The sequence below is a fragment of the Zootoca vivipara genome, chromosome 5, assembly GCF_963506605.1.
Source record: "Zootoca vivipara chromosome 5, rZooViv1.1, whole genome shotgun sequence".
Lineage (NCBI taxonomy): Eukaryota > Metazoa > Chordata > Lepidosauria > Squamata > Lacertidae > Zootoca > Zootoca vivipara.
This window is the reverse complement of record NC_083280.1, coordinates 73,842,592-73,856,405: the sequence shown is the minus strand read 5'-3', so window position 1 is coordinate 73,856,405 and position 13,814 is coordinate 73,842,592. Positions and strand designations below refer to the sequence as shown.

General features: G+C 51.6%; 2 protein-coding genes across 2 annotated transcripts; one reads left to right on the top strand and one right to left on the bottom strand.

Moving 5' to 3' along the window:
• Positions 1-274: 274 nt before the first annotated feature.
• On the top strand, positions 275-3,213 carry ADO (2-aminoethanethiol dioxygenase). The gene has a single exon (XM_035138341.2). It carries the CDS (start codon positions 304-306, stop codon positions 1,099-1,101), a length of 798 nt encoding a protein of 265 aa, XP_034994232.2. The 5' UTR covers positions 275-303; the 3' UTR covers positions 1,102-3,213.
• A 4,505-nt stretch (positions 3,214-7,718) lies between these two features.
• Positions 7,719-12,134, bottom strand: EGR2 (early growth response 2). Its single transcript, XM_035138342.2, has 2 exons — positions 11,714-12,134; positions 7,719-10,745 (listed from the first exon to the last, which is right to left on the bottom strand). Exons 1-2 carry the CDS (start codon positions 11,889-11,891, stop codon positions 9,457-9,459), a joined length of 1,467 nt encoding a protein of 488 aa, XP_034994233.1. The 5' UTR covers positions 11,892-12,134; the 3' UTR covers positions 7,719-9,456.
• Between the last annotated feature and the right edge of the window lie 1,680 nt (positions 12,135-13,814).

Sequence of the window (13,814 nt, the reverse complement as noted above, 5' to 3'; positions counted from 1 at the left end):
AGTCTCTCCGCGAAAAAGGAAATGAGGCGGCCAGCAGGTTTTGCCCCATTAAAATCCTCCGTCCCTTTCAGCTTTCCTTTTTTTAAAAAAACAGGGATACCCGCGTAGGGTCGTTTCAAGCAAAACTAAAGAAAAAACCCCGGAGAGAGAGAAAAACCGCCGACTGATGAAGAGAACTACAACCCCCATACTGCCTAGCGGGACCAAAGGGGGGGAAGGGAAGCGGGAGGCGGAAAGCCGACGAGGCGGCGCGTGCGCAGAGCCTCGCACCATCCGCTGTGGGGAGGCAGCGGCGGCGGCACGATGCCCCGCGACAACATGGCCTCCCTGATCCAGCGGGTGGCCCGGCAGGCCCGCCTCACGTTCCGCCCGCCGGGCGGTAACAACAACAGCGGCGGCGGCGACGGGAGCGGGCCTCGCTTCGCGGAGAACCTGCACCGCCTGCAGCAGCTGCTGAACGAGGTCCGGGCCGAGGACCTGCGCCTGTCCCCGCGGGGCCCGTCGGCGGTGCCGGGCCTGGCTCAGCCTCCCGTGAGCTACATGCACATCTGCGAGACGGAGAGCTTCAGCATGGGCGTGTTCGTGCTGCGCGCCGGCGCCTGCATCCCTCTGCACGACCACCCGGGCATGGACGGGCTGCTCAAGGTGCTCTACGGCACGCTGCGCATCGCCTGCTTCGACGCCCCCGACGGGGGAGCCGGAGGAGCTGGAAGCGCCACCTCCGCGGGGTCGTCGTCGTCGGGGCAGCCCCCTCCTCTTCCTCCTTCCCGGCCGGGCTCCCGCCGGCGCGCCCTGCTCCGCTCGCACCAGCTCTACACGCCCGCCTCGGCGCCGTGCCTGCTGTCGCCGCACACCGACAACCTGCACCAGATCGACGCCGTGGGCGGGCCCGCCGCCTTCCTCGACATCCTCGCGCCGCCCTACGACCCGGAGCACGGGCGGGACTGCCACTACTTCCGCCTGCTGGACGGGCAGAGCCTGCCTCCGCCCGCCGCCGACCCTTCGGGTCTGCCCAAGGAGGTGTGGCTGCTCGAGACGCCCCAGGCGGCGGATTTCTGGTGCGGCGGAGAGCCCTACCCGGGGCCCCAGGTGTCCCCTTGAAGGACGATCCCCAGACCCGCGATGCTCCTTGCCTGATCTGCCCGCCATCCGGTTTAGACGGAGGGAAGATGCGAGTCCTTTTCTCGTCCCCAAGGCCCGCCGTGAAGGGAGTGCCCAGCTCGCCCCAGGCCCCTCGACAGACTTGCTTCTGGAGGTGTTGGGGGAGAGCAAAGCCATAGGAGGAGTCCTGTCCATTCCCTGGCCAGAGGCCTTTTTTCCCTTCTGAACTTGCAGCTTCCTTCCTTCCTGCAGCTGCACCAGACAAAATGCCCTGCTTCCAAGAGGGCATTTATTGGGAGGTGTCTCGATTTGTTTTAGGGAGATAAGTCAGCATCTGCTGCTACTTCTGGTTCAGTTATTTCAGAGAGCATGAAGAACTCAACTCCACTGGCTTAAGGTGGAGGGGCAGATCTGCAGGCGACAATAAATGAAGAGTTAAGGAAGGAAAACAGGTCCCGCACCTACCCCAAACCCACATTTCAAATGGTACACATAGAAGGGTGGATGTTGCCCTCTCCACCTGCAGGCAATTCCTAGTAGCACAACAGCCAACTCCTACTTGGCATACAAACTGAGAACACTTAAGGTGGGCACTGCCTCTTTTCTGGCCAAGAACGTGGCCTGAGCTGCTTTGTTCTGTGTGTTTCTCAGCTGCTTGGAGCGGAGAGGGGAACCATCATCCACTCAGGACACATATTGTATTCCACAGCTCTTCCTGCAAGGAAGCTACTACAAAATCCGGAGCCTTCCTCTCCATTCTGTGCGTGCAAAGCAGTCAGGTGCCATTGTATTTATTCCTACCAGTTGCTGTGAAGATATGGAAGAATAGGTTTGGTTTTTTAAAAAAACAACTACACTACTAAGCTTAATTTAGAAATAAACTTTGGGCTGCAAACCCCCTCTTTTTTCTTTTTCCTTTTGCTACAGCTGAAAAAAAATAAAAGGCAATAAGAATTCTTCCCTGAAGCTTGCTAGTTAACTTTCCCTATGAATGGTCCAGTACTTTTCAGTTCCCATGTCAATTCAGACCGATGAGAATGTTGTCCTGCTCCTCCTCTCCTGGGTGGATTTGGGAGAAAAAATGTACCGGTACTGAAAAGCCAAGAAAGATACTAAATTGGCTGGAGCAGAGAGCAGTTTGGTATATAACGGAAATTCAGGTTGCATCCTGTGCAAGGATGCTGCCAGGTTAGAGATTATCCTGTGGGGGAGAAATATTGTATTAAGGAAACATGATTTTTAGATATTAAAAACTCAGAATTCCTGATTATCTGTTGTGCAATTCTTTAACATAAGGTGACACTTTTTTTCCTAGTGGATTTTGCTGGAAGATTCATTCCCATGTATCTGGAAGGATAGCATTATATAACAGAACAACAGATGGTGTTTTTCGCAATTGGTGGTAATAGTCTTAGTTTCTGGCACACGCCTTGTATAGAATAGAATGTTTGGGGGGGTGAGTTGCAGGCAGATTCTGGCTTGACCACTCTGCTTTTATGAAAAAAAATAACGATCTATACCTGTGGGTAGACTTGTAGTGAAGTAATATACTTGCCCCATTTAATATTTCTAGAGTTATTTTACAGAACTTTTATTAAAAGAGGAGGAAACAGATACCCTCTATGGAGTTGGTGTTGTGGCTTTTCTTCCCCATAGCATGAGTGTCATTACAGGGTGGGAGGGGGCTTCTTTACTGGATGCATAATGTTTATACTTCTGGAAAACTATATAATCCTGTTGAACTTAATATCAATTGTCCAACAAGATCTAGGTCAGGCATCCCCAAACTGCGGCCCTCCAGATGTTTTTGCCTACAACTCCCATGATCCCTAGCTAACAGGACCAGTGGTCGGGGAAGATGGGAATTGTAGTCCAAAACATCTGGAGGGCCGAAGTTTGGGGATGCCTGATCTAGGTTATACTGGTATCTTGACTATCAGTCTATTTCAGTGATTCCCATTCAGCTAATTACTGAGGACCCCCTATTTTTCAACAGCCAAGCCATGGCCCCTTACTTTTGAAAAATTTGGTAACTCTGTGGTAGCTACCTCTGCAAAGCAATTTCTTGAACAAAATGTGGAGTAGCTCCTATTAAGACTAGGGCTGAGCAACATCACAATATTCCAATATATCACAATGTCTGATATTGGAGATGTGGGGATGAGGGAAGGAGCAGTCAGTGTCATGATTTAATGGGAGGGGATGGGGGTGCATCAGGCTGCCTTCAGTTGGGCAGCCTGCGCTGGCAGCTAGGCAAAATGCGCAAGATGCAGGTCTACTGTGGCCGGTGCTGCTTTCCTGCTGACTGAGAAAAGCTGCTCTGCCTCAGTGCCAAGGGAAGGTAGTGCATTGATGTGAGGGCAATCAGCTGCCCTGTTCTTCCGCCAGCATGAGGGAAGGCAGCTCAGATCAGCAGCGTTATCGGCTGAGGTCATTGTGTGATATCAGTGGTGCCTTGCAATCGGTTGCCCTGTTCTCCCTCGCGTGAAGAGTGATATATTGCTGCGTATTGCCGAGTCAAAATCATTACCGGGTGTGACTTCAAAACCGATTTAGGCCAATATATTGAAAATTGCACAGCGCTAAAACAGACCATAAAATTTGTAATATTACCATGCAAAAATGACAGAAATTTAGTGGCGAACCACTGGTCTATTTGGTTCATTAAGTGCCATTCAACCTCTATGCAGCTCTTTTCATGTTTGGGTAATTTCTTTCAATGTACAAGGTGGTAGTAGTTTGCGGGTTTTCTTGGTCAAGGTGTGTATTACACAAGGATTTCAAATATACCGGTAATTTATTAATGCTTATGAGTTTTGATCATAATCTCCACAAAGATCTTAAGAGGAAGTGCAATATCAAATATCTTAGAAGCAACCCCTCATCGATGGTGAATTTCCTATTATGGCAATCTCCAAACTCCTGCCTTCGTATCAGTATCACCTTTGTGGTGCTTTTCCTCCATCCATTGTGATCAGGTGTTAAATCTTTTGAAACAGTGGTGGTCTTTAATGTTGCAGCATAGGGAGCAGCTAAGCTAACTCTGGCTGCATTAAACCAAGGCTGATTTGTCCCATGATGTACTGAGAGAGGAGGAGGTGGCGCAAAAGTGAGTATTGCTGAAATAATGATGTGCTGGGATGGATGGGAGTTGGAATCTAATCTAGCAACATCTGGAGGGGGGCAGGTTCCCCTCTCCTGGCCTAAAGAATTAGCCTTGTGACTGAGCTGCTACTCATCCATAGTGTTTTGCCCCTGTATGCCAATTTTTCTATCTGACTGTAGTCCCTTTTGAGCTTCATTGAAAACTGCTCTGGAGGGTCCCCTGACTGCTAGAAGCAGCGGAGGTGAAGTGGGGCAATAGAAACCCCCTGGGCTAATATTACAGAGAATCTGTCTCTATAAAATCGGCAGCGATGCCATGGTTTGTAGCTTAGGAGGGTTTCTATAGTTCATAGACATGTACAGGTGGGCAAATTACTGCTACTACTAGAAAAAGCTGCTGCTGTGTTAAAACCAGTGTTGTTACTATTAAAAACTCCATTCTCAAGTTGGCCTAACTTTTACATTAACCAAGAAAGTGGACATCACACGTTACCAGCTAAGTTTGAGTAAATGTGTTTCATAACAAATGGATTTAACACACATGAAACAGGAAAGCATGTGACGGTTTCTTCCTGCCTGTGGTATCCAAAGTTTTCGCAAGCCAGGGTAGAGATTTTCAAAAGAAACTTTGAAGGCGTAATCCACAAGCCACACAACCTGTAGAGCTGTTTAAATAGTAATGCATACACTATGACAGCAGGTGTGGACTATTTTGAATGTGGCCCTGCTTTAAAAAAGTCTCCCTGCAAGGCTATGCAAACCCTTTTCTGCCTTTCTTTCCCACTCCCCTTGGTTCAGTTACCCCCCTCCCTTCTGCTTCTTATCCCTTATGAACTGAGTAGGTTGCTGTGGTCTGTGGTGGAATAGCTCCTGCAACTGCCAAAAATCACAGAAGCCCCCTCCACAGTAACTCAGAGCAGGACTTTTAGTGTGTCTGCCCTTGTTCCGTGTAATAGCATTCCTGCCTAGATGCGACAGGTGCCCACTATGTACTTTGTGGAAACAACTGAAGACATATTGCCTCCTTTCCTTTCCTGTGACCAGCTAAACATTTCCTACATTTGCAAATGTTTATTGTGCCCTGTTCTTTCCCTTCATCTTAGTCCCCTTCATCTTTCTTTTTTGCTCTAAGCGCTCTTGGTTAAAAGACCAAAAGACTGGCTCATACATAGGAATCACACGACGACTGCAGGATCAAGTGAATACTTCCACTTGCAAAGAAGCCATCATAGAGCCAAGACCACAGAGATAGCTTCCATATCTCTGCACTTTACATCAAAGGCAGGGCTTTTCAATGGGGTCAGCTCATGTATTTGGGGGCCAGCCATCAAGTATCGAAGAAGTCAAGTAATATAAATGCCATGTGTTGCCCATTCTCATGTCACTGTGTGTTTTGCAAAGTACCTACGGTTTCATTGCCAATAAAGCAAAAACACAGTAATAGGACTCAGGGATGGCACCAAAACTCTGAAATTCCCATGTTCAGCCGGCTTATTAATAGCCACTTGCTCTGCTTTTTCTTTATATCACATTTGGGACCCTCGCCCCGAGTGCTCTCCCTGGGCCCATCTCCCCTTCAACTGCAGAGGAACAGCAGAACCAGGGGGTTTCAAGAACTGGCAGTCTCCTTGCAGTTTGACTGGCTGGCCTAATGCCCCACATACAGTAGATATGTGAGGGCGGGCAGCCAAATAAAAAGGTTAGCATGAAACTAATGTCTGCGGATTTATTTCCAAGACAGAGAATGGGTCACAGAGTTATCAGGAGTTTCCACCACGACAGGATTCTTTACAGATCTGGCAAAAAGGCATTTAAACCCGTGACCTATTTAAAGTGGCATTTTCCTGTGAAGCATGATGCTCTTTAAGCTCTTTGCAAAGCTGCAGACACCTTTCCTTGCCCATCACAGCAGTTTTCTCCAAGTGGGCCATGCTTGGTCGGTGTGGTATTTACTTCCTGAGCTTGCTTAAATTAGCATGCCTCAAATCACGGAACAGTAATGAGTCAAAAACGCATTAACATTTCTATTTATTGCTTTGCGGGGAAGTCCTCAGTACTCAAGTGCTACTCGGCTCGAGGATCTGGTTTACGCATACTGTGTTGCAAAAAGGACAAGCATTGCACGTGTTGCCATTTTGTGCACTTCCGGAACCTCAGGTCGAATTTTGCACGAGTCAGGAAAGACCTGTTGTGCACACCTAACCGGCAAGATCTGAAGTGAACACCCAACTTTCATAGGCTGCGATCCAAAGAACAACATGAGCTTTCGCAAAGTGCTTCCAGTGGACCAGATCGTTTTTTCTTTGAATGGGCTTCTGCCAAACCTACTACTTCAAAACATCCCTGGAAGCAAGACCCATTGAATTTAGTGTGACATACTTCTGAGGAGACATGGTTAAGTTTGCAGTACAGCCTGATTGCACTCAATGGGGCTTAATTCTGAGTAAACATGCATAGGAATGCCTTCCATATCTACTGTACCGCCAGCCTCACTAAATTAAGTTTCATGGTTCTTTAGATCCAGGCCATACTGTGTGGGGTATCAATACTATTTCAAGCCGTGTTGATGTTGCTACCAAATACCTTTGCTGCAAGTAGGCGAAATTGCTAGGAGGGACACGCAGCTGAAAGTGTGAAAGTGCAGTAGCACAAACTTGGCTACGCAGTCTCACAATTTCAAAACAATGGCTTTTCTATCATCACCACCACCACTGGCGCAAACTCGCTAGGGGGAACAAGCGCAAAGGAATTGCACAGGCGTTGGGAGATTCTTCTATTTGCATATAGTGACTGCACTTACCTGTAAGGCCCACTTGATACAATGAGTAAACATATACAGAATCAGGCCTGCACTTTCCCCACTGAGGCTGATGGGACAAAATGCATCACTTTGGCTGGGTAGTACATTAGGCCTGCTTGATACACAGGAGTTGAAGGGAGCAGATTTGAAAACATTAGACATGGCTTTAAAAGGATCCCCCTTCCTTGTAGATATAACAGCCCTAATTGCAGACTATCCCATCATTTTGTTTTTTGATCTAGTGATATAGCTGGACAAGACAGAATGAAGAAATACCTTGCCCCATGAAGCACAGTTGGCCACCCTCCCTCACTGTTTAAACATATTTTTATTCCAGCAGGTTTTCCACACAATGTTTTCATGATGTTTTAACTGCTGATCCTGTTTCTTTTGCAGTTGTCCCACAATGTTTTTTAGGAATTGTAGTTTTAGGCATTGCAAGCAGTCCTGCATATGTACACTGGAACGGTGTGATAAACGTTTTTTAACAGGTGGATCGATAGATTCCGTGGGGTCTTGGGTAGCAAACCTAGTATCAACATAAAGGTAAAGGGACCCCTGACCATTAGGTCCAGTCGTGACCGACTCTGGGGTTGAGGCGCTCATATCGCATTATTGGCTGAGGGAGCCGGCGAACAGCTTCAAGATCATGTGGCCAGCATGACAAAGCTGCTTCTGGCGAACCAAAGCAGCACACAGAAACGCCGTTTACCTTCCCGCTGTAGCGGTACCTATTTATCTACTTGCACTTTGACGTGCTTTCAAACTGCTAGGTTGGCAGGAGCTGGGACCGAGCAACGGGAGCTCACCCCGTCACAGGGATTCGAACCGCCAACCTTCTGATCGACAAGCCCTAGGCTCTGTGGTTTAACCCACAGCGCCACCCGCGTCCCTTGTATCAACATAGCCAGCTTTAAATTCAGGTTAACGTGAAGGCAAATACATTTATGTTTGACAGAGAAAATGTAAGCAGAACCAGGAGGTAATGGATAGAAAAGTTAAAGAACTAAACTACTTTTCTGGTAGTCGCTTAATTTTTGTATATGAAGGGGAATTCTCAAATGTAGGGCTGGAAATCTCTTCCCTGACTCCATCCCTTCTCCAGTACCCATTAATGTAATATACAAGTAGCTCAATGTGTGGGATACTTCATAGTAGTAACAGGACAGGTTTTTCTTTGCACAAAACATTTATTTACACAACGTTCATGACAAAACCGCCTTTCTTGAGGGGATGGCTCCAGTTAGTGGTTGTGCCTTTTAAAGGCGGAATCGCTTCTATTTCACCCATTGTGCAGAAGCCAACAGCTTCTCTGTCAGCCCTCTAGAAAGATTATACACATCCTGTGATCCTTCTGTTTTTTAAAAAACCAAAAAACAAACCAACAAACCAAAATATTTTCTACAAAAGCAACACTTAATAATAAGTCACAAAGGAAAACCCAGTGCATACAAAAATAGAGTTTCTATGAAAAAATCCAAATATTAATAGGCAGAAATATACAGCTATACTAAAACCCAGGGAGCTGATGATAAATCTCTCCTACCCCACCCCACTGAGCAGTGATTAGTAAGGCAACGGATTCCCATGCAGCCACTGAACCATTGCCTACAAACCCAAAACAAGGCACCAAGGACAGTTCAACACGATTGCATGCAGCCAGACACTAGAGAAGGTATGTACAGTCCCCCTTGAAATAAGTTAAATAAGTCTCCATTCAGTCCACTCGCTTCTAACCCTCCTCACCCAGGGAGGAAAACAGTGCACATTGCTTTTCAAAAGAATACAGACCACAAAAGGTGGAAATATACAGTGGAGGGGGGAGGAAATAGTTATTTAAAATCTGGTAAGTACCTCCCCCCACTATTAAGGCCAGATATTGCCCCCCTGCCTCCTGTCCCCCGCCCTGTCCCCATTACACTTCTGTTTTATCCAGGGACGCATTGATTTCCATTGGTTTTGCATGCTTTTCCAAGTAAACAGTGCTTGGGGGCCGCTGCTTAATTAGTTGCATTTTAGATGGTTAAAACGAAACGAAACAAGAAAGGTTTCTATCTTTAGCAACGCCGTGGTGCGTTCGTGCCGGAAGGGGTGAGAAGGGCAAGGGTTGGCCGGCTTTGGCAAATAACAAGGGATCCTTGCTGCTGGATTCTTCGGGGGGCTATAAAGTGCACATGAGAGTCCTCCCCTCCCCAACTCTCGCCACGAGAAAGGTACCGGTCTGTATTAAGAAGGGGCGCTTCTCAAAGTCCATCCTAACCCGATCTCTTCCTGCAGTTTGTCCAGCAGCCCGCCCCAACAAGCATGAGGCGTGGAGAGCGGGCGATCCTTTACCGGTTACCTGCCGGACGCTGCCCACCGACGGCGGGACGGCGGATCGCAGGAGGCGGCGAGGCCCCCTCACGCGCAACGCGAGTCCGTGGCCAAAAGCGGGCCCAGAGGCATCAGGATCAGGGCGTCCGGGTCCGAGAGGCACACGAGGTTAGAGTGGCGCCGCCGCCGGAGCACATGGAGCCGGGCGGAGGCGCACCGGGGCCCGAGGCTGAGGCCGATCCCGAACCAGAGGCCGCGTTGGCGCCTTTGCGCTCCTTCTGGCGCAGGTGGATCTTGGTGTGGCGCTTCCTTTCGTCGCTGCGGGCGAACTTCCTCCCGCAGAAGTCGCAGGCGAAGGGTTTTTCTCCCGTGTGCGTGCGGATGTGCGTGGTGAGGTGGTCGCTGCGGCTGAAGTTGCGCATGCAGATGCGGCACTGGAAGGGCTTGTGGCCCGTGTGGATGCGGATGTGGCGCGTCAGCTCGTCGGAGCGCGAGAAACGCCGGTCGCAGCCCTCGGCCGGGCACGGGTAAGGCCGCTCGTGCACGGGCGTCTTGCTGGGACGGTTCGGGTACTTGCGCGGGCGCAGGATGGGGCGCAAAGGCAAGTGGGCCGGGCTGCCGTACGCGCCGGGCGCGAAGCGGGCCGCGGGCCCCGACGCCGGGCTGTCGCCCAAGCCGCCAGGGGGCGCGCCCAGGCTGAAGCTGCGGATGGTGGAGAGGGGCGTGAGCGGAGGCGGGACGCGCACCGAGTCCAGCGGGCACGAGAACGGCTTCCGCTCGACGGCGCCGCCGTGGAGGTCGCGCTGGCTGCACGGCGGGGGCGGCGGCGGCGGCGGGAAGAAGCTCGGGTAGTCCTGGATCATGGAGAAGAGGCCGCCGCCGTCGGCCCCGGATGGCGTCCCCGCCTTGGGGGAGTGGTGGTACGAAGGGGGCGGAGGGTAGGGCCCCGAAGAGGCGGCCAGGAAAGCCGAAGAGCCGTCCGGATGCGCTTGCTGCTGCTGCTGGGAGTGGTGGTGGTGGTGCTGTTGCGGCTGGAAAAGCTCCCCGCAGGCGGAATAGGGCGGTGGCGGCGAGTACATGTGCTCCAAGTCGCCGGCGGTGGGCGCCATGGCGCAGCCCAGCGGGTTGGGAGATCCCGACGAGGCGGCGGACGACGAAGTGACCGAAGAGGACGAGGGGGCGGATGAGGACGAGGCGACGGCGGACGACGACGACGAGGGGGCAGCCACCCCCTGCAGGATGCCGGCGCTGACCAAGTTGAGGATGCCGTCGGCCGGATAGCAGCCTGCGCCGGGGTACTGCGCCGGGTCGATGGAGAACTTGCCCATGTAGGTGAAGGGCTGGCCGCGCGAAGGCGGCGCGAAGCCGCTGCAGGGGTACGGCAGCTCCAGGGACCGCTTGTCGTTCATGTCGATCAGGCCATGATCTGGAGGGTGGAGGGGAGAGAAAGGCGGGTCAGCACCGGGGGCCCCGCGGCTCTCCTCGAGGGCCCGCGGGCCAAGCAGCACCCGGGCAGCGTCTTCTCCCTGCCAGGGCAAGTGAGCATCAGTATCCGTTTCATGCCCACGCAGACACAACACGGGGGTCTCTTGCTCACGGATCGGTGGGGGTGGGTGAGTGGGGGCGTCGATTTCCCCGAGGGGAGAGCGCTTTTCAAGCGGCGCAATTTGCGCCGCGTTTGAAAGTTCGTCAGCCCTAACTTTGGTGGCTTGGATTGAGCAGAAATCCCCGCGCAAGGGGTAGGAGGGGGACGGGGACGGGGGTTCTATCGACCGAAATCCCAAACAAGACACATTTCACTTTCACACACTACATTCACTTTCACTGCAACACACAAACCCCATTTGCACTTTGTTTGGGGGGGTGAGTTACCCCAAAACACACAACCTTAATCCCACTGATATGATATGAACGGGAATCCCCAAATCATCCTCTCAGTGGACGGCTTGTGCAAGTTAGGCTACCCTCGTTTAAATAAAGTACCGTCCGCCCTATATAAATGTCTGTTACTAACTGTTTATTTAGTGTAGCTCATCTCAAGGTTAGGGAATCTCTTCCAGTTTCAGGATATGAGTTCCAATTTAACACACTACCCCCCCACACACAAACTCCTTTTCCACTCTTGAAAACTCCAGTTAAGTCAGTGGGATTTCCTCAGGGCAAGAGAGGTGGAGGTTTGCAGCTTCCAGCATCACTCTGCCCCTTGACACCTGTTTGCACATGCACAGAGACCCAGTTTTCCTTCCACTGAAACATCAGCCCCAAACTCAAAGTGCTGCCCCTCCTGCACCCACCCCTCCCACAAAGAATACTCTTGCCCACCACCAAACGCCCAAGGTCCGGATCCAAAAAGGTCGTTTGGGGAAGGGGCTCGCGGGGGGGGGGGTGCCTTACCTCCTGTCACACCGCTCAGCTGGTCAAAGGGTCCTCCCAAGTCACCATTAGGAAAGTTGATCACTGATCCTGGCAGGGTAGTGGCGACGTCCTCCACTGAGTAAATGCTTTCAGGGAGGTGGTGCACAAGCCCACTCAGACTGACTGGGATTTTGTCTACCGTCTTGGCGGTCATCATTTGCTCCACAATGGAAATTGCCCTGTCTTGCCCGTGGTGTAATTATTGTGCAGGGATAGGGAAAAGGGTCGATTCTCCTCCAGTAGATAGATTTTGTTTTGTTTTGTTTTGTTTAAATCCTATATCTAAAGAGAGGCTCTTGCTCTGCTTCCCTCTGATAACTGCTCTGTTTCAAAGCCCCGGGAGTTGCTGTAAATGTTGTTGTAACAGTCGGTGTCCCTTGCAGAGCCCGTTTTAATCAATTGCAGCTCTCGGTAGATGGAAAGTCTTGCTCTAAGTATTTATTGGGAGGCCGTGAATGCCCGCTACGTCACTGCCCATATAAGGACTGAGGAACGGGGAAGGGCGGCCAGGGAGGCTCGTCACATGGGAAATTAGCATGGCGCGCCCGGAGTGGCTGCATCGCCGCCCCTGCTTTCTTTCTATACAGTGCAGAAGAAGCGGCAAACTTGGGCATAGCATGGCAGGGGCAGTGGAGCCGCGGCGTGGCTGCCAATTTCGAGCCGGATCTCCGGCGCACGTGGCCATCGGCGTGGGGAAGGGGCTGCGGCGCGGGGGACCACCAGAGATCGCTTTCTGCAGCCCCCGGGATAGGGATATTCCGGTTGCTGAGCCCCATTCCTAAAAAGGCGAGCATCCGGCAACGGCGGGGCTCCTCCCCAACTGCCTTTTTGGGAGTCCTTCCGGAAACTTCAACTTCGGAAAAAAGAAAACACACAAGCACACACGGGGACCAGATCAGATAGCCGTCTAAGCGCCCCCTCCCCACGCTCGCTCTTCTGGGCAGCTCCTAACGGGCCAATCGGAAAAGAGCTGCATTCACCAAGCCGGATTCTATCCCACCCCCCGCACGCACATACACTCACAACTTAATTTTTCTGAATTAGCGGCGGAAAGATGCGCCGATAAGAATGAATGAGTTAGGCGGCGGCTGTTTGGATGGAAAACTTGCGCGCGCGCGCGCTCTCCGCCGCGCAAGCGGAAAGTTGCTCCGCCGCGTAGAGAGAGTGAGTGGTCTGCAGGACGGGGGAGATTTGCCAAACGGGACAGAGCGAGCTGCTGCCGGTTTTGTGCGACCGGCGAGTCCGCGTCTTGACACCGCCGCCTCCGCCGCCACTGTTTATATCCTCTCCACAACCCGCCCGTTGGGAAACTTCATGTGGGCGAATCGAGCTTCGTAAAACACCGTCCGGGTCCATCTGGAGTCGGAGTCAAATCCACACAGAACACCCGCGAAGCAATTCATGGAGTGGGGGTGCACTTTAGATGACAATGACAAAAAAGCCACGATGAGTTCAATAAATGTGGTGAGGCCGCTTTGGGCTCCTAGGAGAGCCCCCTCTCTTACGCGCGCGCACACACACACCCCTGTTCTGTAGATCCAGCTGGTTTGCAGTATTTCAAATGCTCCCACCGACTACTTCTTGTTTGGACTTTGTTCTCTTTGTCCCGCAGCTTCTTCCCGTAGTCTTGTGGAGTAAGGGGCAGGCGCTCTGCATAGGCTCAGGAGCCCTATCCTCGCGCTCCCGCGGGCACATGTTGCAGGCTGAACCTTGGCATTCAGAACAGATCCAGCAGGCGCTGACTCGCAGCTTAAATCAAGGTCTGCTAATGCAGATTAGTCACCTCTTATCTCCCATGGAGCTGCCTCGGATTTCAACCCTCAATCCTCCTCATTTAAAGGAAGTGGAGGGGAACGCCACCCTGTTGCAGCGCTTGAGTTTTGAGAAGCCGTCCTCATAAAACACCGGCTCAAAACGCTTCCGTGGCTTCCGTGGTGGGATCACAGCAGATTAAGGGTGCGAGCGATCCTATGCCCTTGTGTCCTAGGAAGCAAGTCATTTAAGCCCAGTGAGGCTGGCTTCTGAATAGACGCGAGTGGGAATGCGCCGTGAGGGGTTGGGAGACCCGCTCTCAAAATTT

Bases quoted from the DNA above. Each gene is read 5' to 3' on its own strand.
- ADO (XM_035138341.2), top strand. From the start codon at position 304: ATGCCCCGCGACAACATGGCCTCCCTGATCCAGCGGGTGGCCCGGCAG.
- EGR2 (XM_035138342.2), bottom strand. From the start codon at position 11,891: ATGATGACCGCCAAGACGGTAGACAAAATCCCAGTCAGTCTGAGTGGG. The intron at 10,746-11,713 runs GTAAGGCACCCC...TCCACCCTCCAG, and splicing joins GCTGAGCGGTGTGACAGGAG to ATCATGGCCTGATCGACATG.